The 27208-nt window shown below is 41.7% G+C and overlaps 1 protein-coding gene across 1 annotated transcript in view; it reads right to left on the minus strand.

Moving 5' to 3' along the window:
* GABBR2 (gamma-aminobutyric acid type B receptor subunit 2) overlaps positions 1-27208 on the minus strand; it is a 930408-nt gene that overhangs the window by 69416 nt on the left and 833784 nt on the right. The window contains exon 14 of the mRNA XM_030551629.1: positions 19762-19872. Coding sequence (XP_030407489.1) covers positions 19762-19872 — 111 coding nt within the window. The remainder of the gene's footprint in view (positions 1-19761; positions 19873-27208) is intronic.

Raw genomic sequence — 27208 nt, forward strand, 5'->3', positions numbered from 1 at the left:
AACACTTTCACTGCGGATTCGACAAAATGCAAAGAAGGTACCAATGTGAGATTTCTAAAGATAGCTACCACATCGGACCCAAGTTTTAAGAATCTGAAGTGCCTTCCAAAATCTGAGAGGGTCAAGGTGTTGACCATGCTTTCAGAAGTCTTAAAAGAGCAACACTCCAATGTGGAAACTACAGAACCTGAACCACCAAAAGAGGAAATCAACCTTGTGGCATCTGACTCAGATAATGAAAATAAACATGTGTCAGTCCACACTGCTTTGGATTCTTATTGAGCAGAACCTGTCATCAGCATGGATACATGTCCCCTGGAATGGTAGTTGAAGCATGAAGGGACATATGAATCTTTAGTGCATCTGGCATGTAAATATCTTGCGATTCTGGCTACAACAGTGCCACGAGAATGCCTGTTCTCACTGTCAAGTGACATTGTAAACAAGAAGTAGGCAGTATTATCTACTGCAAATGTAAACAAACTTGTTGGTCTGAGCAATTGGCTTAACCGGAAGTAGGACTGAGTGGGCTTGCAGGCTCAAAATTTTACATTGTTTTATTTTTGAATGCAATTTTTTTGTACGTAATTCTACATTTGTAAGTTTAACTTTCATGATAAAGAGATTGCACTACAGTACTTGTATTAGATGAACTGAAAAATTCTGGTTCTTTTGTTTTTTTACAGTGCAAATACTTGTAATCAGAAATTAATATAAAGTGAGCACTGTACACTTTGCATTCTGTGTTGTAATTGAAATAAATATATTTGAACATGTAGAAAACATCCAGAAATATTTAAATAAATGGTATTCTATTGTTGTTTAACAGTGCAATTAATCAAGCAATTAATCACAATTAATTTTGTTAATCATGTGATTAATCATGATTTAATTTTGTAATTGCTCTAATATTTAACCAACTCTAAATTATAATTTTGATTGACTTCAATAAAATTCTTTAGGTGGGAATTATAACCAACAGACAGGCACCGTCTATGAATCTTTTCTTTGAATTTTTGAGGACTATTTTTTGTATTAATTTCATGATTTAACAAATTTGATTTAATTCCAGTCCAATACTGAGACTAACCTGTTGATTTTGCTTTGATTTTATACAGTTGATAGCTGTATTGCTTTATTCTTACTCTAGTTTAATTTTATCAGCAGTAGCTTAACTTTGGCGAGACATTTTATTGATTTTTATGTTTAGAGTTTTAAGTAAATGCTTAAAACTGATACTGAGTCACATTTTAGTAAACAACATGGGTGCAGAACCTTTGAGAACTGGGATAGATATCAACCGGTCAACCTAGAAACTTGACTCTTAATTAGTGTTTGATTCTCACAACACATTCCCAAAATGAGATGTGATTTTCACATACTGGAAGAAAAGATTTGTGGACCTGAAGAAAGAGCTATCAAGCCTGCATACCACCAAAGATGCTGAAGAGTACTTGGCCAAATTGATTTGGGCAGCATCATTGCAGAGTCCACAAAGAAAGAATTTGTCAATAAAGGAACTAGAAAGCACAGAAATTAAAGAAAAGATTGGCGGCTTGTGTGACTAAAGGAAAAAAGGAGGAATTTTACATGGCTAGAAGCAGAAGAATATGGACAATCTATGAGCCCCTAGAGGGAAGATAACCAGAAGGACCGCTACCTAGCTGATGTTGGTATCGAGTATGGCAGCTGAAGAGAATGCTTCTGAAGATTTTACAGGGGGAATGGTATAGACAATTTCAGGGTGGGCAGGCATACCTGAAGATGGTTCCTCAGCCCAACTCACAAGGATGTAAGGTATGCTCAAGAGGTCTCCAACTGTCAAAAAATAGCAAATCATTTTCACTAAGACTCCATGTTCAGAACATTCTGCAAGGGAAATAAGGACAGCAGGATGCTGTGCTGTCTTCCTGGAGCTAAGACAAGATGTGACTGCAAAACTGCAAGGGATTCTGATGGCATCAGGCAAAACTGCACTACTGATGACACATACTGGTACCAGTCCAATTGGTCTTTTCAGAGATTTTCCAGTCTCATGAGCAAAGGAACTCAATATTCTGGAAGCAAGCGAAATGAATAGAGTGATTGGCTTTGTGAAACATTAGGCCATCTTCTATGGTGAGAGGAAGCTGTGTGGCCTGGCTGGCCTCTATCTCAGTATCTCTCTTCTGGGTGGCAGGCTATCTAGACTAATCACATGAGTGTTAACCTAGAAACAAAAAAGAGGTTGCTAAGGGGGTAAACACACTGCATAAATGCTCAAGCATTTAACTCACACTCAAGTGTTCATGAATGTAATAAATCAAGGTGTCAAGGGATGTAAAAAGATGAATTTTTGTAGTTGCCTGTACATCGAGTAGTAAACACAAGCAACTGGAAATGATCACTCATGAGAAGAAGTTTGACCTAGTTGGTATTCTTCTTGGAGCAGTGCAGAACCCTGGCAGGCAGGGAGCCTGCCTTAGCCCCGCTATGCCACCAACCGGGAGCCACCTGGGGTAAGTGCTGCCTAGCAGGATCCCACACCCCAATCACCCTGCACCAGGTCGGAATGCCCTCCTGCACCCTAAATCCCTCCCAGATCCTGCACTCCACCCCAAATCCCTGTCCCAGCCTGCATCCTGAAGCCTCATTTCTGGCCCCACCCCAGAGCCTAGAGGAAGCCTTGATGCAGGGGGAAGCCCTGAACCTCTGCGCCCCCACCTCCCCCTGGAGCCATGTGGGGCCCATGACTGATTTTTAATTTGGGTCAATAGCCCCTGATTGTAAAAAGGTTCCCCACCCCAATGTAACAGGTCAAAACATTAAATAAATATTTCTTTGGAAAGAAACTGGGTGAAATATTCACATTTTACAGTAAAAATGAAATATTTTCTATTCCAACAGTGATTAGGGAGGTTGTTAAAAATATCTATTAAAATTAACAAGACCAGATAACTTGTGCCTCATGAGTTCTCTGGACTGCTGACGTTAGCTGTTAATACATATGGAAATAGTGGGGAAAATCCAAAGAACTAGAAAAATGCTTATGTAGTTCTATTATTCAAAAAAAAATTAAGTGGCATGGTCTGAGTAATTATAGCTCTGTTAGCCTCCTATTTTTCATGGGCAAAAGAATGGAATGAGTGACATGGGAATCAGTCAATAAAAAAACAAAAGGCAGGAATAGAATTAATGCCAATCAGCATGGTTTTATGGGAAATAGCTTTTGTCATCCAAACACGTTGTAAGTTTGATCAATAAAATGCAATTGCATTTATATAATACTTGGATTTCTGTAAGGCATTTAACATAGTACTGCATGATGCTGAGATAAAAAAATCAGTATAGCACATTGTAATGGGACAGACAAACCCCATGCTAGGCCTGAAGAGTTTAAAGGGCCCCTTTGGGCCTGCCAAGTATGTTCTGGCTGGGGGAGCAAGTTAAAAAGGAGCTCAGAAGCCCAGGCAAAATGTGGTGGACAGGCTGCAGGAGAGACAACTCTTCTCTGGGAATCCAGGCAGAAGGCTGAGCCTGAGATGGACCACAGGCAGTGCCTTCTCCAACCACCCCACTCCCTACAGGTCTGGCAGGACTCCACTCGTTTGGACTTTTTAAAATTAGGCTATTGACTGTTTGGACTGTAGTAGCCACTCCCCAAACTGAAGAAGCACATAGATAGGAAGTAGCGCAGTGTGGCAGATTTAGACTCCCTGCAAGAAGGAACCTGTTGTTGTTACTTCTCACAGGGCCCTGTGGGCTGAGACCTGATGAAGAGGGAGGGCCCAGCTCCCCCTCCCAAGCCCCATTTAAGGGTAATGGCCCAAGACACTTTCAGCCTAGGGGGAGGAACCACACCCACCCAACATAGAGATAAATGGCTGGAGGACAGGTATGCTAACTACTTGGATACCTGGCCCACCATACCCCTTATCACACACATAAAATAGATTAATATCTAGTTGATAGATCTTCAAAAATGTAATTTCTAATGGAGAACAATCAGCAAAAGTGTGTGTTTCTGTGCGGGAGCCACAAAGGGATCAATTCTTGACCCAATGCTATTTAATATTTGTATAAATGATCTGAAAGATCTGAAAGAAAGAACAACATTATTGCCTGTAAAGTTAGCAGATGACACAAAGATTGATGGAGTTGTGATGAAGAGGACAGGTAACTATTACAAAGTGATCTGGATCATATAAGAATGTGGTATGATTAAAAAACAGTGCTTTAATATGGCCAAATCAAAATGATACATCTAGGAGAGAAGACAGTGTGCCGTACATATATACATAGATACATATATATATATATATAAAAATATGTGTGTGTGTATATATGTGTATATGTGTATATATATATATATATATATGAGACAAGATCCTATGGGTGGCAAAGAGAGACATTCAAACTGGAAAAAAGGGGCAAATTTTTAACAGTGAGGGTAATTAATCACTGGGACTTTAAAGGATGTGGTATATTCTCTACTACTTGAAATCTTTAAATTAAGGTTAGATGTCTTCCTATACAGGGGCGGCTCTAGCTTTTTTGCCACCCCAAGCACGGCAGGCACGCAGCCTTCAGCAGCTTGCCTGCAGGAGGTCCCCAGTCACACGGATTCAGTGGCTTGCCTGTGGGAGGTCTGCCAGTCCCGCAGCTTTGGCATACCCACTGCCAAATTGCTGCCAAATCTGTGGGACCGGGAACCTCTCCTAGGCAAGTCGCTGAAGGCAGCCTGACTGCTGCCCTTGCAGGGACTGGCAGGGCGTCCCCCGTGGCTTGCTACCTCTGGCACGCACTTGGAGTGCTGGTGCCTGGAGCCACCGCTGTTCCTATAACCACAAGTTATTGGAATTCATGCAGAATTACAGGGTCAAATTCTGTGGCCAGTTATGCAATGGGTCAGACTAGATGACCAAAGTAGAACAACAGACTGGGACTTACAAAACCTGAGATATATTCCTGGCTCTAACATTGTCCTTCTGGATTACTGTGGCCAAGTAATTTCACCAATGTTTTTCAGTTTCCCCATATGTATAATGGAGATAATGATACTTAACTCCTTTGTAAAGCGTGTTGAGATCCATTTATGAAAAACTCTGTATAAGACGTGAGTATTATCATTACTTGTGGCATGAAAAGTTATGGTTCTGCATTCACATGATAAAAGTAGGAGTGACAAACAGTGCACCAGCCAAAGAGAAAACACACAAGGGCTTTCAAGGGATTTCTCTCAGTGGACAGGGAGTGTATATTTATGGTACACATCAGTGGTAGTAAGAAAATAATTTATAAGAAGTGTACTCCTTAGTTTGGCTCTTCACATAGAAATACGCTGACAGAAATTATCGAAAAACAATGATTAGGCAGAAAGGAGTCAAACCTTAGGCAACACATGTGTAGATGGTGAATAGACAGGTGCCGTGTCGTGGCACCACTTGTCCTCAGCCTGATAATGTTAGAACTTAAATCAGGTTATGAAAGGAAAACAAGAAAAAGAAAGGCTTATGCCAATCACAGCACCTATAAACATATCAGTGAGCTAACTGTAATGGACACACATCTATCAGCATCTACCATCCCTTGCTATATGTAAAGTGAACCATATCAACAACACCAGGAATCCAAGGCTAGACATGGAAGTGAAGGTCACCTGGCTGGCACACACACAGAAAGGCACAACATCAGGAATTAGTCTACTCAACTTCCGTGGTTGAGACACTTACTAAGGAATGCCAGAACACCAGACTCAAGAGCAGGTTTAGAGAGCAGTGCTGTAAATATGCAGCATGGCAAACAAATGTGGTCACACAGAAAATTAATCTGGGGCAGTGACCATTTAACAAATACAAAATCCATGTTAGCAATACAGAAACAGTGCAGTGAATAATGAGAGGGGCACAAAGCAGCCATAAATCTATGTGGAGCCATGTTTCAAACACTGTGGTATATTATAAGCACAATATATTATACGCACAACCATCTCTGAAAAATCATACCAGCGCAGGCTTAAAGAATTAGGCCCATGAGAGTTAGATGTCTAAATACCAGTGAGGATCTGTATCTTGGTACCTAGAATTAAGGCAAAGCTGTCCCACACAGTGGGCTATCTTACTTATGTTTCAAGAAACATGTGTGGAACTGGTGTTAGATTATCTCCAGAAAATCTTTCTACATCATCATAGATGTGTAGATAGGTAGTCATGGCAACTTATGAACATCAGCATATTTGTGATGTCAAATTACAAGAAACTGTTTAAAGACAGGATATGTGGTCCACCTTTCTCTTATTCTTTGAACACAAATCAGGAAGAAACTGAAGCCAATACAGGAGAAACCTCCATGCTGTCAGCAAGAGTTTCTTCACCAGTTGCTATTAATGCTCTCTTAAAGTACCCACAAGTATGCAAATGTAAGTCTTTTGTGTTTGCTTACTTCTGTATACAGTATGTGGAAAATGTGTAAGTACTGTTTTGGGGAATCGCTGTACAATTTATTCATTGTTTGAGATTATGAACTATTTGCATACATCTTTATCAAGCTACAAACTCCATTTTTATTATAAGGCTGTTTTTTTTCCTCTCTGCTGTCTTTTAACTTCCATTGTGAAATTCCAAGTGGTGATGGCACAGGTCTAACATCAGAGAGTCACTAAACTTTGACAATCATCCATTTGAATGGAACATCCTTGGACAAAAATGGCTATGACCCAGGACAAAAGTCTGAACTGGGGTGTGTGTGTGTGCTCTAACTAAGTAATGGATCAGCAAACGGGGGACCTCAAAAGGCTGATCCAAAAGTCACCTGGCAAAAAGGATAAAAGAAAGGATCTGTTGTTTTGAGAGAGAGGCAGAAGAGATCAGAAAGACTCTATGATTTGGGGAAGCCATGTTCAGGAGGGTGCGGGAGAGGAAGTGCACTGGACTCCACAGAAGACTCTGACCTCAGCCCAGAGAATGCCCCAGCGTGGTAAGGAAATTGTGAAAGGGAAAAGTGTATAGGTGTGCTTATTCTTTTGTCTAGATCTGTGTATTCCTTGTGCTAGCTAAAGTAAAGAATGGTTTCCAAAGCCAATCTCTGGATCTACTTTTCACTATCATGTGTCCCTGAAGAGTGAACTGTACTCAGAGCACCTAGGAGGTTAGTCTTCTGGGAAAGGGTGTGCTTAAGCTACTGGGGAGGCTGGGGAGGGCAGCCCTGGTCCTGGAGCCTAGGATAGTTAGGCCTCCTGGTCCCATTTTTGTGAAGGAATAACAGACAGAGAGCCTGTGCCCAGGAAATGTGCCAGAGAGGCCAAGAAAAGAGAGAATGCTACAGCCTGCTCAGTCCAAGGGAGATTTTAGGGCTTTAGAAGCCTTGTGAGTATCCAGCAGAGGGAGCTTTACCAGGGCTGTGCGCTATTTGTCTCTCTTATGGAACTCTTTGCTGCTCTGTGAAAACATACATATTGTTGTGTATATTTATCAATACATTCATGCCAACAATTTCAGGTGTGACTTCTGATTTTGAGAACCTCAATTTTTGTATTCTCAACTTGAGACACCAGAGACACTTTAAATAATTTTTGCCTAAGTAAATGAATAAGTCAGCTGCTTAAAGCTAGATCCACAATGGGGACTCAGACTCAGTGTTGCAATATCTAATGTTTACGTGCCCTTTCGCCCAATGGAATGCACAGCCCAGGCTCCATCTACAATGCATAGGCTGAGTCTGTGCCTAAGAATGAGATCTGCAAAAGTCATCAAGATGAGTGGGGAGCCACCTAAGCTAGCCAGCAGGAAATGCTGAAGAGAAAGGAGGGGCTAAGGCACTACCTCCTCCTCATGCTGTGTTTTATAGAGGGCCTGATCAGGTAGGTGAGATAGGTGGGAGAACACCTAGCTTGTGAAACCAACTGGGGCTTAGATGTGAGTTAGGAGCAAGGCATTAGAACTTCTGTGACTCTGTGCATGTCTACTAGCAGAAATGAAACCACCTAAGGGACTCTGAGAGCAGAAATGTAGGCAGGACGGACATTAGACTCCAGAGTTAGGTGGCAGCTGAGTAGAATTTTGTGAATCTAAATTTTGGACATGTGCACCTAAAGTGGCAGTTAAGTCCCTAAATTCCTTTTGTGTATCTATCCTTTAGTGAATTATGTAAAATAACTGAAATGAATGTTTGTCTTGTTAGAGATTGTTGAGTTTTGTATATCAAACCCTTCCAATATTTTTCACAATCATATAATTGGCTTCTATTTTCTGTAACTACTGGCAAAGAATTTGTCTTGCATAGAGAAATATTAAACTTCTGTGATAATGAGATGAAAAATGTTCCTAAGGTCCTCAGACATTTGGCTATGCAAAAAACCAAACCAAACCAAAACAAAAATACCCACAATAGGACAAAGGTGCAGTGATGACAAAAGTAGCCTAATTAGTAAGAGAGCATCTTTCTTTTTCAATAGCAGAGATTTGTCTTATGGTAAGGCACCAAAATAATAAAAGGTATGTATTTGGCTAATGGCTATGGAACACAGTACACCTCAAGTAACTGTAATTAGTAAAGCAGAACAGCCTTTGCAAACTTCAAAAAATTAGTCACATATCCTTTTGAAAGTCATGCATATGGCTGCCAGTAAATGAGGGACAACATGCACATGACCCAGAATGTCTAATTGACCATAATAATGAGTAGCTAATGATACATATGCTCTAGCCTACTTTTACTACTATAAATTATGACAGTAAGCACAGAGGTTACACAATATTCATTAGGCTTGATACTAACACCCTCCTGAGCGCAGCAAGTTTCAGCGCTGTAAAGAGCCTATGTAGACAGTTACCAGTGCTGGGAGCCATGCACTGGAAGCTATGCCCCTCATGGAGGTGGGGCTTTTTTTAGAGTGTTCCATTTGCCAATGTACACTGGCCCTTAGACTAGCCCTTAGAGCAGGGGTTGCAACCTTTCAGAAGTGGTGTGCTGAGTCTTTATTTATTCACTCTAATTTAAGGTTTCGCGTGCCAGTAATACATTTTAATGTTTTTAGAAGGTCTCTTTCTATAAGTCTATAAAATATAACTAAACTATTGGTTTATATAAAGTAAATAAGGTTTTTAAAATGTTTAAGAAGCTTCATTTAAAATTAAATTAAAATGCAGAGTCCCTGGACCAGTGACCAGGACCCGGGCAGTGTGAGTGCCACTGAAAATCAGCTTGTGTGCTGCCTTTGGCACACGTGCCATAGGTTACCTATCCCTGCCTTAGAGTATGTTTGTACTGTAAGTGGAGACACAGTTTCCAGGTTGGGTAGGTATATGTGTGTTAGCTCTGTTCAAGCTAGTGGGCTACAAATAGCAGGGTAGCTATAGCAGCACAGGCGGTGGCTTCAGCTAGCCACTCGAGTACTTAGCTGGGCCTCAGACTAGGTTGTATGTGGGTGGATTGTCTGTGCTGCCACCCACATTGTCACAGCTACACTGCTATTGTTAGTGCGTTAGCTCGATCAAAGCCAGCATGTGTACATCTATCCAAGAGGAAAATTACACCTCCAGTTGTAGCTTAGACATACCTTAAGGTCTTGCTCCTGGAACAATTAACATGCATACCTCTCTTTACACACAGTGAGTAGTCCCTTTGAAGTGCATGGGACTATTCATATCGTGTCAAGCTAATTGTCTGTGTAAATCTTTGCTGGATTGGGGCCTAAATCTGTGGAGACCTAAATGGTATTTGCATAACAATGTATCTGCAACAACCCAGAACATATATTTAAACCATATGCTACTGTTGAAGTTGTATGTGTTTGTAATTAAATACAAAAGCAGATTTGCAATTTAGTGTTAGTTGCTTTAATTGTCTCTATCCCACAAGTTACTTATTGACGAATGTATTAGTGGTGTTCAGTTGTCCACATGTAACATGTATGGAATTTTGCTCAGCATCCAAAGTAGTGTTTGTGATAGGCCACAAAAGATTAAGCAACATTCTCAGTAGCCAAATTATCAAATTCATACTAATCTGTAATTCTTAGTTGATGCTTACATTATTTTTATTTAAATAGTAATGAATTTCTCATCAGGCTATGCAAAAAACTATTAGGACAAAGGAGCAATGATCATCAAATCAGCACCTACTATTTAGCTGAACTCACATATGTAAGAGAGTATCTTCCTTACAGAGATATCATCTGAATCTAGAGCACAAAAATAAATAAATACTCTCATGTTATCATAAATGTTACACTGATGGCCAAAATGTTTCAAAGAAAATGTCTAGTCAAAAATGGTCATTTTATCCAAAATGAAGTTTAACAAACAACTTGTTGACTTTTTAAAAAAATGTGAAAATTTTCTTGGAATTTTTTTATAAAAATGATCATAGAAAATTGTATTGGAAATATTATTGAATAATTATTTCTGCAATTTTTTAAAAAAAGAAAAAAATCAGTTCACTTTGAACCCTTCAGCATTTTTCAGAATTTTAATTTAATTTTTGACTAGCTCTATTACACAATTGTAGATGAACCAGACAAAACTTTTGACATATTAACTCTTATGAACAAAATTACAGAGAAAAATGTAACAAACACCAATGCCTACTTTTTACCTATGAAAATGCAGAGTGAACAGTTTATAATTTTATAAGTTGATGTTGGCACTTAAGAGGTTTGGCCACTGATGTCCTTGCATACCAGTTATGGTCCTTTTGATCTAATACACTATGAAACTGTATTACAAAACTAAACATGCAGAATGTGTAAAATCTGGTTACAGTTCAAGAATGAGAGTTTCCTGCTAGCAGTGACAAATTGGGAAGACACAGTAGAGGTAACTGAAAATGATTACAAAATCAAAGAAACCCATTATTAATTAAGACAAATGACATACCAACCATTACGGTGGGTGATGTAATATCTTTTACTGGGCCAAGTTCTGTTGGTGAGAGAGACAAGCTTTTCAAGCTAACACTTGTCTCTCTCACCAATAGATGGTGATCCAATAAAAGAGGTTACCTCACTCATTTGGTCTCAAATATCCTGGGACCAACCCAGCTACAATAACACTGTACATATCAATCATCATGCAGCCTTTACATTGCAAAGAACATATATATTATGATAAAGTTTAATGACTTGTCAGTGTTGGGTCTAAACTTTTGGTGAACTTTGGAGCCAAAAAACACCCAGACTGGCCGTCTCTGCATAATCCTTTCTGAACCTTTTTTGAACAAAGCACTGACCTGCAAACTACTCATGACACCCCCTTCCTCAAGTAGCCATTAGCCTTTTATCTCTATGCATTTACTTCTTAAACTTGCTCTTCCTGTAAAATCTTGATTGATTATGCATGACCATTATCTTTTGTTAATCACTTTGTTTACTTCTGTGTATAAATATTGATGCCCACCCCTAATAAAGGGGCCACACTTATTCTAAAGCTTTTGGGGTAGTGTGTGCCCGTTGATCAACGCATTTGTGTCTGGTCTCTGACAGAATTGTGGGCCCATATTCCAACTCCGCACAACCTCGGGTGTTGGAGAGGTGAGTGAGGACTTGCTTTATTACCTAACAATTTGGGGGCTCGTCCGGGATTCCTTCTGGTGCGGTACCTCTGTCCAGTGGTCAGACCACTCATATATGAATTGGCAAGGCGCCACAGGAGATTTCTCCTAGCCAATTCAATATTGAGGGGTCGTGTATTGGACAGCAGGGTAAACGCCAGTTGGAGGGCTCCTGTCAGACACCATGGGTCAAGGGACTAGCGTGCCTCTTGAGAGTCCGTTGGGGATTGTAAATAAGTTATGGAATGAAGGGAAACTCCCAGTACAGACAGGAATGTCTAGGAAGAAGTTGTACACACTATGTGTAAGGAATTGGACTGGGTATACCGCGGTATTGGCCGACTCGGAGATGAGGTGGCCTTCGTATGGCTCTTTCGAGCAGGCTGCCTTAAGAGGAGTAAAGAGCCAGATCGAAAAAGACCATCCGGGACAGTTATGTTACTGGTTTTGTTGGGACACAGCAGCAGAGCTGTGGAAATCTTTAAAAATTATGGCAGTCAGGTACTCTCCCGAGAGTGAACCCCCTCCAGGTTATTTCGATGAAGGGTGTAGACCACGGCGTGTTTTGACTCGTCAGCTGGTCCCCTCTGCACCTGCCCCTATTCCTCCGCAGGGGAACTCTCTCCTTGTAGCAGAGGGGAATCTGCAGGATCCCAAATTGGAATTTGTGCAGAAGGATGAGGAGGAATTGGAGGGGCCAACCTCGGGAGGAGTAGTTACTAGGCTTAGGTCCAAGCAGGTACAGCAGGGTGCATGCCCCCCCCCTGAGGATAGCCTAGAGGATGTCTCTGTCAAATCTCTTGCGAATAATAAAAGTATGGTTATAGAGATGCCTTTACAGGTGCACGATCAACCTTATATGAGCAATGATGGACGATTGCAACATGCTAGTATTGTGGAATATAAAGGATGGCTAGAATGGGATTTGAAAGAGTGGGGACAGTTGTCAGGGTCTTTTGGGGAAAATCCCCGAAAAATCATAGAACTTCTAGAAAGATTGTTTTTAAGTTATAATCCTACTTATACGGATGTGGATCAGTTGTTAAGTAGAGTTTTGACTGGAGAAGAACGTAGTAGATTGTGGATGGCAGAAAGGACATGGGGAGATAGCAATGCAGCTAATGTTACTTGGATGGATAGGCGGGATCTGGCCGCTGGCTGGAATCCCCTAGACTGGACTCAGCTAAGGCTGACTCAGCTGCGAACAGATAGAGAGCGATTGTTAGAGAGACTCAAGGAAATGGCTCGCCGCTCGCCTAATCAGGCTAAGTTCATGCAGATTCGGCAGGAATCTGATGAGCCGCCCAGAAAGTTCTGGTCGAGGCTATTGGAGGGGGCCCGAATGTTCACTCAGATGGATCCTGAGAGAGAAGCAGACCACCCTACTCTTATTTCATTTTTTGTGAATCAGTCGGTGCCCCCTGTAAGGGATTACTTCTTAAAGTTTCGCCCTGGTTGGGGAGGTGAGTCAGTCACTTCAGTGTTGGAAGTAGCTGATTTTGCCTGGGAGAAAGAAAGGAAAAGTAGTAAAAAGAAAGAGAAAAAGGAAGAATATAAGCTGATGGCTTTAGCTTTTCACGGTGGTGTTCGAGGCAAAGGCCGTGGCCGTGGCAGGGGATTCCAGGGTGCCCGGGGAAAAGGGTCCTGGCGACCCCAGCCATCAGGAAATTGTTTTCAGTGCGGACAGCCTGGTCACTTTAAACGTGAATGCCCCTGGGGACGCCCAGAAGGTCTGGCTGCATCCGCAGATGCTTACACAAGTGAGGAATACACCCCTGCACCACCAGCTCAGCCCATCCCCCAGGCCTGGATCAACTATGGAAAACAGCAGCAGCCGCAGCAAACTCAGCCTCCTCAATGACGGTACCCCGGGGGCGAAGGCAAACAATGTGATGGTCTTATTTCCTTAATGTCTTTAGCCGGCTCCTTTCTCACTTTCTCTCCTCCCAGCGAAGAGCCTCGTTTAACCCTTTCAGTCCAGGGACTGCCTGTCTCTTTCCTCATTGATACTGGGGCTACTTTCTCTCTTTTAAATCATGCCCCCTCTCCCTGGCTATCCTCTGAGGTTAAAACTGCGACTGGGGTGGAGGGCAACCCACAGTCTCTGGGACTCACTTTGCCTTTGAATGTTATTTATGCTGATAAATGTTTTTCTCACCGTTTTCTTTTTTCCCCAGCTTGTCCGATCCCTTTGATGGGCCGGGATTTACTCTGTAAGCTTGAGGCTACTTTAACCTGCACTCCTGAAGGGGTAGGATTATTGATGACAGTGTTAGGAGATTCGGCCCCTACTCAGGGTAATTGGGAAACACCCCCCTCTCTCTCCCCTGACCTCACTGACTTGCCTTCAACCCTCTGGGGAATTTCTGACACTGATGTTGGCCTGCTCCTTTCGGCAGAGCCCGTAAGGATTCAGGTAAAGCCTTCCTTAAGCCCCCCGTCAGTCCCTCAATACCCCCTGTCGCTGGAAGCCCGGAAGGGCATCCGCCCCATTATTGAGGGATTCATTGCACAAAAGCTAGTCCGCCCTCAGCGCACTCCCTGTAACACCCCTATACTGCCTGTCAAAAAGCCTCCTAAAAAGGACGGAGACCCTGTTCGTTGGCGCTTTGTACAGGATCTACGAGTTGTTAATCAGTATGTGGTCCCTCTTCATGCAGTAGTTCCTGACCCAGCTACTATCATCAGCCAAATCCCCTGGGATGCTGAGTGGTTCACTGTTATTGACTTAAAATCAGCTTTTTTCAGCATTCCTGTGCACCCAGACTCTCAGTATCTCTTTGGTTTCACCTGGGAGGGACAAAGTTATGTCTGGCAACGACTTCCTCAAGGCTACAGAAACAGCCCCACGATTTTCAGCCAGTGCCTCCGCCACGACTTGGAAGGTTTCACCAGTCCGCAGGGATCCACATTGGTCCTATACGTAGATGACATCCTATTAGGTAATCGCGAAGAAGCTGCCCTCCGCATCGATGGTAAGGCACTTTTATTATACCTACACACCAGAGGCCACAAGGTAGACCCTAAAAAGATTCAGTGGGTCTCACAGAAGGTCCGATATCTGGGCTTCCTGTTAACCCCAGAAGAAAGACAGATGGACCCAGCCCGCATAAAGACTATTCAAAACTGCCCTCTACCGAACACCAAGAAACAACTTCGAGGTTTCTTAGGATTAATTGGCTTCTGTCGCCCCTGGTTGCCGTCCTGCGGGGAGTTAAGCAAACCGCTCCACCGACTCACTGCTAACCTTGCTCCTGACCCTTTGCAGTGGTCCCCGGACACTATTCAAGCCTTTCAGTTACTCAAGGACAGTGTGGCCTCCTCCATGTCTCTCCGCCCCCCCAATTACAGCAAACCCTTTCACCTTTTTGTCCACGAGAGGGGCGGAATTGCTAGTGGTGTCCTTACCCAGCTGAGCGGGCCCCACCATTTCCCGCTTGCTTTTTACTCTCAGCAAATCGACCCTGTCGCTCAGGGAACCCCATCCTGCACCCGGACTCTGGCAGCAGCTGCCCTGCTGATCACAAAGGCAAAGAGCCTAACCCTGGGTCATTTTACCACGGTTTGGACCTCTCATGCCTTGTCAGCCCTTCTGCGTAGGGGCACAACCCAAGTCTTTTCGGCCCATCGTCAGCAACAGCTAGAGGCCGAACTCTTAGAAGACACTAACCTAATTTTTGAAAGGTGTGGACCCCTTAATCCAGCTACCTTGCTTCCTGACCTGCCAGTCCCCCAGGACCAGCACAACTGTGTGGAAGTAGTTTCCAGCATCTTACAGATAAGAGACAACCTGTTTGACGTGCCACTGGACAACCCCGATTGCATCCTCTTCTCGGACGGAAGCTCCTTCTATGTTGATGGCAAGCGTTTCACTGGTTATGCTGTCACCTCTGAATGGGACATTCAAGAGGCCGCCTCACTGCCAGGCAACTGGGGAGCCCAAGCCGCTGAACTCTATGCCCTGGCCCGAGCTTGCCAGTTGGCCGCTGGTAAGACCGTTACCATTTTTACTGATAGCAAATATGCTTTTGGAGTTGTGCATTGTCATATCCACCTCTGGAAGTTTCGAGGTTTCCAGACAGCTGCCGGTAAACCCATTCAGCACCTCCCCCTCATCCACAAGCTTTTGGACGCCCTCCAAAAACCCTCCGTCCTGGCTGTAGTTCACTGCCGGGCCCATACTAAAGATAGCAGCCCCGTTACCCGTGGGAATGCCCTGGCTGACGCCTCCGCCAAGAAGGCTGCCACCTTACCTTTAGCCATGCCCACATTGGCTATTGCAACCTCCTCCTTTACTCCACCGCACCCCGTACCAGTACCCGCTGCTGAACTAAAATCATGGGAAAGCCTCGGGGCCACTCTGGTCAAAGGGACCTGGCTTATGCCAGATGGCCGAGCCTGCCTCCCTCGCTCCACATACCCTGTGGCAGTTCGCTGGCACCATGATAAAGGGGGTCACTACGGCACGCACGCCCTCGTGGACACTATCGCTCGCTTTTGGTATGCTCCAGGCATTCAACCCTATTGCCTATCAATAGTGAAAGCATGCAGCACATGTCAGCGTAATGGACCTGCTCCACCTCTTAACAAAATTAAGGGTGGAAGACCTCCGCCTGCTGCTCCATTTCAACATCTTCAAATTAATTTTGCAGATATGCCAAAGGCTTTTGGAAAAAAGCACCTCCTTGTTTTGGTTTGCCCTCTGACTTCCTGGGTCGAAGCTTTTCCTACTGCTAATTGTACTGCTGCCACAGTGGCGAAGATTCTCCTTAGAGATATTGTACCCCGTTTTGGCATCCCTCTTGTGCTCGACTCAGATCGCGGACCTCACTTTACTGGTCATGTCCTTGGCCATTTAGAACAAGGACTGGGCATTTCACACTCCTTTCATACACCCTACCACCCCCAGTCTAGCGGGAAAGTTGAGCGTATGAATAGGGAACTTAAGTTTACATTGGCTAAATACTGTCAGGAAACAGGATTAAAGTGGCCTCAGGTACTTCCCTTGGTCCTGTTTCACCTTCGTACTCGCCCAACCCGCGCATTGGGATTATCCCCCTTTGAACTGCTCTATGGACACCCCCCTTTCAAAGGCGGGGCGCTACCACGTGCTGATGTTTCACTATTGGGAGGGGATCATATGACTGCGTGTCAGTTTCTCTCCCTACAGGCTCGCCTCCGTACCCTTTGGAAAGCCTCGCAGTTTTCCCAGACCGTGCCGCTGGAGGAACAAATCCACCCGTTCCAACCAGGGGACTTCGTCTGGGCCAAAAAGTTCGTTCGTGACGACACCCTCCAGCCAAGGTTTACTGGACCCCACCAGGTTCTTTTAACAACCCAGACTGCAGTGTTCCTGGAAGGACGCAAATCTTGGATCCACCACTCCCACGTCAAGCCAGCCGTAGTGGACCACAGTGACGGACCAGCAGCTCTTGTCACCACTGAGGACACTGCCTTCGACCAGTGGACCAGCTTACCTCTCTCAGACATTAGACTTAAATTAACTCGAAAAAAAATGAGAGGACCCTTTATTCTAACAACTGTATGTTTTTTATGCTTTTTCAGTTTATTTTCTGCTTATGAAGATAATGCTTTTATTAGATATTCCCATGAGGTTAAAACTCGTATTTTAGGAAATAGAAGTGATTGCTGGGTATGTACTCAATTTCCAGTAAATGCAGCACAGGGACTCCCCTTCACACCCATTCCCCTAACCACTGCTAATATGACTTGGATGCCACCGACTAGAATAAAAGATCCAGTCCAACCCAATCTTACATGGGACAAAACAGAAGTGCCAATTAACAAATATCTCAGGGTAACCAATCAAACAGGATCACTGTGTTTTGTTAAAGAAAAAGGGTCAACTTTTGTGGGAACAAGTAAATGCAACATATATTTTAATGGCACCGCCTTTAGTAAAAATCTTGGCTTCAAGCCTTGCGCATCCCACTTATCCCATATGTGGATCCCTCACCCCGATCCAACCTTTTCAACTTTTTCATGGAGGGGCAGGTTTTCAGAGTCAGTTTTTAAAAAGCCCTGCTCAGAGCTCGAGGGTGTCCAACTAATTGTTAAAGGATACACAATTGCCTTCTACAACTGCTCAAGCAGTACTACACTGCCCTTTGAGGACAACACTACCAAATTGTGCCTCTGCAGTTCACACAACGACCCCTCTGCGTTACCAGGGGAACAGTGGTACAACGGGCGGTGGGTTACCTCCTACTTTGAGAAATGGAATACCCAAAACGCATTATATGGAACATACTGGGTGTGCGGGCCCAAGGCTTATTATTTCCTCTCCCCTGATTGGGCAGGGTCATGTTATTTGGCATGGCTAGCACCGCCTTCTCGGATCTCCCTCACCCCCCCTCATTTTCCCCACGTTCGTAACATCCGTGAAACTGACAGAGATATTAATCTCCGTGATGGTTTGTCCTGGCAGCGGTGGGCTGGTCACACTAGCTTGAAGGGTGCTATCATCCGTCTACAGGGACTATTAGAATCTTTGACCAATGAAACTGCAACCCTATTTGAAAACCAGGCCGGGGAAATGTCCCAGCTGCGCCAGTTGGCTTTGCAAAACAGAATGGCTTTAGATATAATGTTAGCAGCCCAGGGAGGAACTTGCGCCCTCATAAATGAAGAATGCTGTGTTTTTGTAAATGACACCTACTCTGACACTTTTCAACGTACCAAACACCTAAGGGAAATGGCTAAAAACTACTCCTCTGGCCAGCCACCTTATGATTGGTGGGGAGCCTTATGGAATTGGCTGCCCGGATTTGGGTGGGTTAAAAACCTCTTGGTGGGTGTTGTTGGGGCCATGGTAGTCCTTATAATACTGTGTTGCTGTATTCAGTGTGTCCCCTCCCTCATAAACTCATGTAAGTCAGTTTATTCTTTTCCCACTTCAGCTAAAAGCCTTACTCTCTTCGAATTGGCCCAGGCTGAAATTGCCAAGCGGCCCTTGAGATCTTGAAATAGGGTGTAGCTTTTTGATTAATAGTTATCTCAAAGCTACAAATGGAGGAATGTTGGGTCTAAACTTTTGGTGAACTTTGGAGCCAAAAAACACCCAGACTGGCCGTCTCTGCATAATCCTTTCTGAACCTTTTTTGAACAAAGCACTGACCTGCAAACTACTCATGACACCCCCTTCCTCAAGTAGCCATTAGCCTTTTATCTCTATGCATTTACTTCTTAAACTTGCTCTTCCTGTAAAATCTTGATTGATTATGCATGACCATTATCTTTTGTTAATCACTTTGTTTACTTCTGTGTATAAATATTGATGCCCACCCCTAATAAAGGGGCCACACTTATTCTAAAGCTTTTGGGGTAGTGTGTGCCCGTTGATCAACGCATTTGTGTCTGGTCTCTGACAGAATTGTGGGCCCATATTCCAACTCCGCACAACCTCGGGTGTTGGAGAGGTGAGTGAGGACTTGCTTTATTACCTAACATCAGCAATTGGGTACTAAAGACATGAACTCAATGCTCTTTCCAGTTATAGGGGTCTGCATGGATCTGAGGGCAGAATGTGTCCTATATTTATTGATTGAAAAATACAGTGTGTCTCCTAAAATACTTTCTAATTTTCAGAAGTAATTTTACATAGGTTTGGTTTAACAGAAAGTTTACTAGTCACATAGAATTAATCATTAGCATTATGAAATTCAGAAAGAACCAAAATAGTATTGGTAGAATTTTCAAGAAGTGCCTAAGTAATTTGGAGTGACTTTCAATTGGATTGAGGCCCCTAAGGGTATGTCTACACTGCAATTAGACACCTGTGGCTGGCCCAGGGCTCAGGATGTGGGACTGTTTACCTATGGTGTTGAAGTTCTGGTTCTGGTTGCAGCTGAGCTCTGAGACCTTCCCACCTGACAGGGTACTACAGCCCAAGCTCTGCTCTGAGCCTGAACGTCTTCACTGAAATTAAACAGCCCCTTAGCCTGAGTTCCACAAGAAATTTAAAGACTATTCACATTTTCTCACTTGTATTCCCATTCTTTGATTGCCAAATTCTTTAGTTTGCATTATACCTATTAGGTTAAGCTTTAGTGTTGTATTTAATAATGCCCTTGTCACTTAATATAATATCACATCTGCTTTAAAAAGTTTTATTCAAGGATTTTTAAACTTACATCTATGCATCAGGAAAGCTGTTTATTTTTACCAAAGAGTAGCAACAAGACAGCACTGCTGTGTAAACCAAGCAATACTTACCATGAGCAGCCCTTTGTAGGCATAGACAATGCCAAGCCAAATGGTCATGTGAGTGTTTTCACAGTGCTCTAAAATTGGACGAATGGAAATATCTCTGCCAGCAGGGTCCGGCTACAAAGGGAAGAAAAAGTAAAGAGTAAAATATTTGAATTAATATTTGACATGTACTTATGCCTCAGAAGCTGTTTCATTCTGTTCCCGGTAGGTTGGGAACACATGTATTTGTGTGTAAAAGAAAAGCCAACTTTAGTAAGACTTTTGATGGTGTGGTTCCATAAGGCTGCAACGGAGCTTAGTAAAGATTAGTAATTAGGAAATGGAATGTGATAGGTGGATTCATGCTTACCCTGCTACAGCAAAATAGAAAGCAGAAGGAATGTTCGTCATACGTTCAATGACTCTTTCATACTGCCAATCACATTAATCTGTTATAGTTTAAACAAATATATAACTACCATGAAAAAAATATCCAGGAAGGCATTCTGTGTAACTGAAGGGAAAGAAAACAACTTGGTCTTTTTGATTTGGGCAGCTAATTTGGTAAAAACAGTAAAAAAAAAAAGAAAAAAAAGCTAATGGATATAGCTCAAACATGCAGCCATGAAAATAAATATATATAGTTAAAATCACTCAACTTCACCCTAAGTTTTGTGTCATTGATCAATGGCTGAGTGTGCAATGAGACACATTGTGGTATGTTCCAGACTATTTTTTGTTTTGTTTTATTGCCCTGAGACAAACCAAGTGCTTGGATGATGCTGTTGTCATTGACTACAGAAACTGCAGCAAAAGATAAGTTTAGAATATAACTCATCTCCAAATCCCCTTGAGACCAAGTGAAACTCTGTACAATTTAATGCTGCTAGAAACCCTCATAGCTTCCACTCACCCTCAGAAAAGAGGATAGTACAGCAATGCACGCCCTTTGTACCTGGACATAATATTTGTTCTTTACAAATTAGACTAGAGATTCTAACTGACTTTCTGTGTTACTTTGACAGGAATGTTCTGTTGTACCAATCTATCCGAAGTGGTTGTGAACTCTTGTTTTCCTTTTGAGAAGAACCTGAAATATGGGCACAAATGTTCAAAGCAACTCACTATTTCCAATTTAAAATGATGGTCCAGATCTTCAGCTTCACTTTATGTACATGTGCAGTAACAGTGGAAGTCACTACAGCCAGTTCCTTTTTCAGCTGGCTACATGTATAAAATCTTTGAGGCAGAAGAATATTGATTTATCCAAGCTATGAAAAAATCAGTTTTTCTTTGACTCAAATATAGAAGTGAGTTTTTCATAGAAGGATTTCAGAGAAAAACAGACCATTATTCTAGGGTTCAGTCTTGCTCCCATTAGCATCAGTAGGAATTTTTCCATATATTTCAATGGGTGCGAAAACAAGCCCCTACTCCATTTCCCTCCTCAGCCCTTCCATATGTAAAGCATGATTGCCTGACTACCACTGACCTCAGATAGCAACAAAGAATAAAAAAGACAAAAAACAAAGAAAAAATAAAAGACAGAAAAGGAAAGAGGATTGTGGGGCATGTTTCTCACAATCCATAGTTATTTCCTTGCACCCTTGGCAACAGAATGACAGTTACGTCCACCTCTTCCCAGTAGTAACCCTGAATAGGATAATCTAAATCCTAAAAATCTCTCAAATAAAAGAGGTCCCAGAGGAGGATTCTACCTTTTCATAAGTAGTGTATGGCCCCACTCTGACAGCCACTGATCACCTGCAACTCCTGTTACCATCAATATAAGCTACAGGTGCTCATCACCTCTCAGGGTAAAGCTGCCAGGTAGCAGAAAAATATATTACAATGCTACTAATGTGTGTTTGGGATCATTAAAAATGTCTCCTTCTCCCTGACCTGGGACAAGATGCTTCATAATGCCAAAGTCTTTATGTACTGAATGTAATTTGACATTCCAAACTGAGGATAAAGCTTTCTGGATTTTCCATCATTTATGACTGAAATGGAGAAAACTTCAGGTGAGAGTTGCTATCTTAAAAATTCAGTAGTGTCAACATTTTCATATGAACAGGACTGTCCTGAAGATACATTTTCTCTAAGTTTCTAAACCTTGTCTTAGCTCATTACAAAGCGAAAGAGTTTTTTTTTTAAATACAAGACTGACCTCCAATACATCTTTGAGTTTTGGCGTGCCATTATTTGCATCCTTTTCTGAGTTTTGAGATAATTATTTCAGTTCCATTCTTTTCAGATCTACAGTATTCCCCAAAATGTTTAATTTTTAGCAGTGGGGAGCTACACCAGTTTACACCCACTCAGGATCTTGGCTCATGTCTTTTCAGCTACGTTCATCCTCTGCCCACACCCCTTCTCCTTTTTACCTCACGTTAGTGGAGTGGGGTTTGAGACCTGCACTCAATGAAAACCTGATGCTTCACCATACTTGTGCCTGCATGGAAGACTGGACTCATGCTTGCACTGAAACTCAACAGGGTCAAGGTGCTGTCCAATATTTTGACGTGTATGCACAAAGGGTCACTGAAGGGCTGTCGTACTACTCAGCCATAGGCAGTGAAATGCTCACTCTTCTGTTTTTCACTAAGGTATTTCTCTCCTAAAAGAATGTAGTTATGTTCAAATTAGGGCTGTCGATGAATTGCAGTTAACGCACATGATTAACTAAAAAAAATTAATTGTGATTAAAAAAATGTATCACGATTAGTTGCAGTTTTAATTACAATTTAATTTTAATCTTATATTTATATGAATTTTTATATAATTTATAATTTAATTATAATTTTGCATTGAATTAATCGCACAGTTAAACAATAAAATACCAATTGAAATGTATTAAATATTTTGGACTTTTTTTCTAAATTTTCATATATATTGTATTCTGTGTTGTAATTTAAATCAAAGTGTATATTATTTTTTATTACAAATATTTGCACTGTAAAAATGAACAAAAGAAACAGTATTTTTCAATTCACCTCATACAAGTATGGTAGTGTAATGTCTTTGTCATGAAAGTACAAATTACAAATGTAGATTTTTGTTGTTGTTGCATAACTGCACTCAAAAACAAAACTTCAGAGCCTACGAGTCCACTCAGTCCTACTTCTTGTTCAGCCAATCACTAAGACAAACAAGTTTGTTTACATACACAGGCGATAATGCTGCCCTCTTCTTTTTTACAAAGTCACCAGAAGGTGAGAACAGGCATTTGCATGGCACTTTTGTAGTTGGCATTGCAAGGTATTTATGTGCCAGATATGCAAAAAAATCATATGGCCCTTCATGCTTTGGCCATCATTTCAGAGGACATGCTTCCATGCTCATGACGCTTGTTAAAAAAATAATGTGTTAATTAAATTTGTGACTGAACTCCTTGGGGGAGAATTGTATATTCTCTGCTCTGTTTTACCCATATTATGCCATATGTTTCATGTTATAGCAGTCTTGCATGATGACCCAGCACATGCTGTTCATTTCACAAAATGCAAAGAAAGAATCAACATGAGATTTCTAACTGACCCAAGGCTTAAGACTCTGAAGTGCCTTCCAAAATCTGAGAGCGACGAGGTGTGGAGCATGCTTTCAGAAGTCTTAAAAGAGCAACACTGATTCAGAAACTACAAAACCCGAACCACCAAAAGAGAAAATCAACCTTTGGCTGGTGGCATCTGATTCAGATGATGAAAATGAACATGTGTCGGTCTGCACTGCTTTAGACTGTTATTGAGCAGAACCCTTTCATCAGCATGCACGCATGTCCCATAGAATAGTGGTTGAAGCATGAAAGGACATATGAATCTTTGGTGCATCTGACACGTAAATATCTTGCAATGCCGGCTACAACCGTGCCATGAGAATGCCTGTTCTCACTTTCAGCTGACATTGTAAACAAGAAGCGGGCAGCATTCTCTCCTGAAAATGTAAACTAACACGTTCGTCTCAGCAATTGACTGAATAAGAAGTAGGATTGAGTGGACTTGTAGGCTCTAAAATTTTACATTGTTTTATTTTTGAATGCAGTTTTTTTGTACATAATTCCACATTTGTAAGTTCAACTTTCACGATAAAAAGATTGCTCTACAGTACTTGTATGAGATGAATTGAAAAATACTATTTCTTTTGTTTTTTTCCAGTGCAAATACTTGTAATCAAAAATAAAGTAAGCACTGTACACTTTTTATTTTGTGTTGTAATTGAAATCAATATATTTGAAAATGTAGAAAACATCCAAAATATTTAAATAAATGGTATTCTATTATTGTTTAACAGTATGATTAATAGAGTGATTAATCATGATTATTTTTTTTAATCATACAATTAATTGCAATTATTTTTTTAATCGTTTGATAGCCCTAGTTTAAATGTATTTTAAATGCAAGTTCTGTTCTGTTATTAGGGCTGGAGAGAATGCATGAGTTCATTACTCAAAACAGAAAAGCAGGCAAAAAATGTTGGTATACAAAAAAAGTTTTAAAATATTTTAAAATTCTACCAGAGTAGTAGATACATCATTTCCTTAATGGGAACAGTGCAAGAATCCACTAGAATGAGTCTGTAATGGACATTATATGCTGAGAAATAAATGTGGGCTTTTCTGGGATTCTGAGCTTGATCCTACAAGAACAGGCAAAGCTCCCACTAAAGACAAGAAGGTCCCAATCCTGTGAGGTGTTTCAATGGGAGCAGAGAATACTCAGCACCTTGTGTGATCAGTCCCGATATCAGTATCAAAATTAGTAAAGCTTGTATATTTGACAACACTCTTTTAAACCAGGCTTCAGATTCATAAAGTCTTAATATTTTTAATGATATTTTGTTGAATTCTCATAAATTATGAGTTGTGTGTGTTCCTAAATAGGCAGGAATTATTTTGCTGTATGTGGATTTTTGTGTTTTATTTTTCAGTACTATGGAATGCTATTCCTGCTTCACTGTTTCTATTTGCCTTTTGGTTGATGTATTGATTTTCCATGAATTTACTGATCCTGACTAAAAGCTAGATAAATCACAATAAAATAAGGTCTTTTCTGATGTCCAAAGAATGTTTTAAAAATCCATAATTATAACTGAATGCAGCACTTCACTGACCTCGCTAATCAAACACCATTTGTGCACTTTGCTATTTGCTGGAGAGCTTGGCTGTAGAGAAGATGACAGCTTAAAACCTACCAAGGATTGCATATGTACTGGAATTCTGCCCTTTCCTTTTATAGAAAGCAATTGAAATGGCCTTCAGATGTCATCAGCAAAAGCCTGAAGACCTCCTGTCTGTGATTAGGCTGAAGCTTTCCTACTTCCTTTGAAACCTAGTAAGGTTTCTTATACTGGCCTCAGTTTTTGCAATGCTTTCAGCAGCTCAACACAAACAGTTTATTCTGTTAACTTCACATTAGAGTTACACGCTATCCACAATAAAATGCTTACTCTACTATATGCCAAAACTGCTGAGTCTAGAGAAGGACTTTCGGACACCAATAAGCAGTTTACTTGTGAAATTCTCATAACCCTCTTGGATGGATGCATTATTATTAATAGGAGAGCAGCACCAACCCCCATCTTTAGGACGCTTAACATTGCTCATTATAAACATCCTCCACACTGTTTCAGACCTTTATTGCCTTCAGTGTTTGCAGCAGGGCTTTGAAATTTGGTGAGGCCCCTCTCTGAGGCAGAACAGGCACCAAATATGAGCGTCTGTAATGGACACAATGCCAACCCAGGAGAGGCATATTGTGAACACCGTGGATTTTTCTTAGCCATGGCTAGACAGGTTCACAACACTCAGAGCCCAAAGTACATCCAAAATGACCGATAGGCAAAAAATTGGCAAAAGAGCTTAAGACTAACTTTGTTACTTCTAACTATAGCAATAATAACTCCATGTGTAAACTTATGAACATTTCTCAAAAGGGTCTGATGGACGGCAGTGTTGGACACTGCTGAATAGCTGGTCAAAGCGTACAACTGTCAGAAGCAATTAAGTCATGGATGGGATTGTATTTCTTCATGCATGGCTAGGGGAGTATGAGGATATAGTCCCAATCTACCTCTCTAGAAAGGTCAGGGCTCACCCACTAGTGCCCCAGGCAGACAGTGCTTGAAGAGCTACACAAACTTAACCCAACAACTCTCTACACCTTTTCTGTAGTAATCTGCTTTATATGAGTGAACTGCAGGGTGGGATGTTGGGGTGGTGAAAATTATGGCCCTCCTTACCTGGGGTCAGGATGAGGAGATATAGTACATCCACCTCAAAGTCTTTTGTGACTCTTGCACTCTGTAGTATGGCCACTGGGTCCACACACAGTGATTCTATGAACCCTCCTTTGGCCTGTACCTGGCCTTCCCTCTCACTGTTATCCCTGTCATACTAGACAAGGACTTCTCAAAGCCCAACTTTACAGTGTGAAGGGCATGTGTATTATATGTGGATGTCCCCTTTCATGGCTGCCTTTTGGCAGCCCGCTGCATTGGCCCACTTGGGTCTTAAGGAGGGAGAGGGTACTGAGTTGGCCCTCTGCACAAGTGTGAATTTCATCCATAGAAAATAGTGTCCCTTCCCCATGGAACCACTGTCACATACCTCCAATACCTTCCCAACAGATTCCTTCTTCACAGAATTTTCTTCAGTGTCTAGTCTGTGAGTACTGTAAAATGTTAAAAGTTTAAATCTAGAGAGAATGGATGATATTGTAGGTAGGGCACTGGAGTGGGACGCAGGAGATCTGGGTGCAGTTCTGGGTCAGCCACAGACTTCCTGTGTGACTTTGGACAAGTCACCAAGAGTAAAACTTTCCAAAGTGCCTAAGTGTCTTAGTAGCCTAGGTTCCATGTTCATAAGTGACATAGACATTTTGGAACCTAAGTCTTATTGAAAGTCAAGTCAGTGGACAATACTGAATCATTTAGGCACTTTTGAAAATTTTACCCTTGATTTCTCTGTGTCTCAGGTGCCCATCTTTAAAATGGCAGTAATAATCTCCATTTCTCCCATCCTTCACCAGCCTTGTCTATTAAGTCTTCCTGATACGTCTTGTTGATGTTGATAGTTAAATAGAAGACGAGCTCTGTGTAAGCTCGAAAACTTCTCTCTCTCACCAACAGAAGTTAGTCCAATAAAATATATTACCTCACCCACCTTGTATAATTCTAGTCATTTTGGAAAATAACATTCAGGGAAAACACACAGGGTTGCATTCTTCTCTCTTTTTTTAGACTGTTAATTGGTCTTCATATTCTCATTCCACTGTGTATTTTGTTTCTCTCGTCCCTAGATTCATATAGTTGCACTACAAGTGTAGAACACCACAGTCAATGCTGCTGCATAAACTATGCAGCTTTAACCTTTAAAATTTGGCACATTTAGGAGTCATATGGAACCCAAATGTGTTTCTTCATTAGAAAATCCTCATTTTACTAAATCAGAACACCCTTAGTTCTTTCTGAATCC

The sequence above is a fragment of the Gopherus evgoodei genome, chromosome 2, assembly GCF_007399415.2.
Source record: "Gopherus evgoodei ecotype Sinaloan lineage chromosome 2, rGopEvg1_v1.p, whole genome shotgun sequence".
Classification (NCBI taxonomy): Eukaryota; Metazoa; Chordata; order Testudines; family Testudinidae; genus Gopherus; species Gopherus evgoodei.